General features: G+C 62.8%; 1 protein-coding gene across 1 annotated transcript in view; it reads right to left on the reverse strand.

Moving 5' to 3' along the window:
- CARD11 (caspase recruitment domain family member 11) overlaps positions 1-1,590 on the reverse strand; it is a 35,185-nt gene that overhangs the window by 11,430 nt on the left and 22,165 nt on the right. Inside the window, 2 exon segments of the mRNA XM_045284374.1 lie at positions 834-886; positions 1,274-1,374. Of these exon segments, the coding sequence (XP_045140309.1) occupies positions 834-886; positions 1,274-1,374 (154 nt within the window).

Genomic DNA, 1,590 nt, shown 5'->3' on the forward strand with positions numbered 1-1,590 from the left:
GGGATGGGGGATGTCAGGGTCTGGGTGAAATGGGGGGTACCACAATCCTGGTGTGGTGGGGAGGGGGACATCAATGCCAGGATCCAGGAGGGGGCGTAGATCAGGATCTGAGAGATGGGGGGTATGCCAGGGTCTGGGTGAGGTGGGGGGGCACCACTAGGTTGAGGTGGGGCCCCAGGCAGAGCGTGCTGTCGCTCCTCCCAAAGGAGGCTGGCCTGGAAGCTCCATGTGAGGATCCCACCCCCTTTTTGCATCTGGGGGAAGGGGGTCTCCCATTAGCATTGGCTAGTTCTGGTTTTGAAATGGCTGAAGTGCTTGTTCAAATCCCCCAGCTGCTCTGTGGATGGAAGACGAGACCAGTGTTTTGGTTAAAATTGTCGGCCTTGGGAACCACAGGGGCAGCGGGTGCCCCTCTGTCCTACAGGGTCTCCGTGTGTCCGGGACAACTCGGCAGGCAGGGGCCTTTCCCACTTCATTTGGCCTGGTGGTGCAGTGGTTAAGCGGTTAGCTGCTACCTAGAAGGTGGGGGGGAGGGGAAGGACGAGGTTGTCCTTCAGGGGGACAGCCTGGGCTGCCCTGGGGGCAGTCACGTTTTTCCATCTTATCTGCGGGCAGCCTTGGACGGAGGGCTTTTGAAGGCTCGCAGGTCATAGTGGGGCTGGCAGGCACTGACCCTCTGTGACCTCTGTCTTCATGAGAAAACAGAGGGAGCAGGCTGTGTGACAGGGGGGCCCCTGGGGCAGCTTCAGGGGGATGGACGCAGCTGACACCCCGACTGGGAGAGGGTGCAGTCTGTCCTGTCGAAGTAGCCCCGGGACCCGAGGGGCACCCACCGTCCAGGTCCACAGCATCAAAGCCGCCACTGTCATTGTCCTCTTCAATCGTGCTGCGGGACAGAGCAGGCGACCGTGTGCGTGTGTGCGTGCGGCACACGGGCACACGCGTGTGCAGGGGTTCGGGGAGTGTCCTGACTGTGGGCCAAGGGAGGGAGGGTGGCAGGGAGTGCCGGACACTGGGAGGACCACGCCAAGAGCTGAGGGCAAGGCACAGGCCAAGGATACTTTCATCCGTGCAGGAGGAACAATGAGGGTCAGTGGGAGTGGGGGTCCTGGACAGCCCCCTTCTGCTCTGTGCGGCGTGGGGAGCATTTAGTGCCCGTCTGCCAGAAGCCACTGGCTTTTCTGAGCCTCAGCTCCGTGTCTGGACAACGGGCCCATACGCCCACCCTCCTGTGTGCTGTGCAGGTTAGAGCCCCACCTCCCCCACCACACACCTGCGGTGGGGGGCGTCTTCCTTGCAGCGCCTGACGATGGAGTCATTCCCTGGGGGCTCGGCCGTGATGGACACGATACTGTTGCGGCTCCGGTGGGGAGGCTTTAAACACGCACGCACACGCACACGCACACACAGGCGTGTCACGGGGAGCCGGCGCCTTGTGCATAAACACCACACCCACGGGGCCCTGCTGGATTGGCTGGCTCCCACAGCCTGCTGTCCCCACTAGCCGCTGTCCCAGTGACCTTGGTGGGTGAGGGCCGTGCATGCCTGGGGCAGCCGAACATCTGCTTGCCACCGTGTGAGGGGGAGGGG

This window comes from Echinops telfairi, unplaced genomic scaffold, assembly GCF_000313985.2.
Source record: "Echinops telfairi isolate 266 unplaced genomic scaffold, ASM31398v2 ScPeMD7_5;HRSCAF=22, whole genome shotgun sequence".
NCBI classification, from domain to species: Eukaryota; Metazoa; Chordata; class Mammalia; order Afrosoricida; family Tenrecidae; genus Echinops; species Echinops telfairi.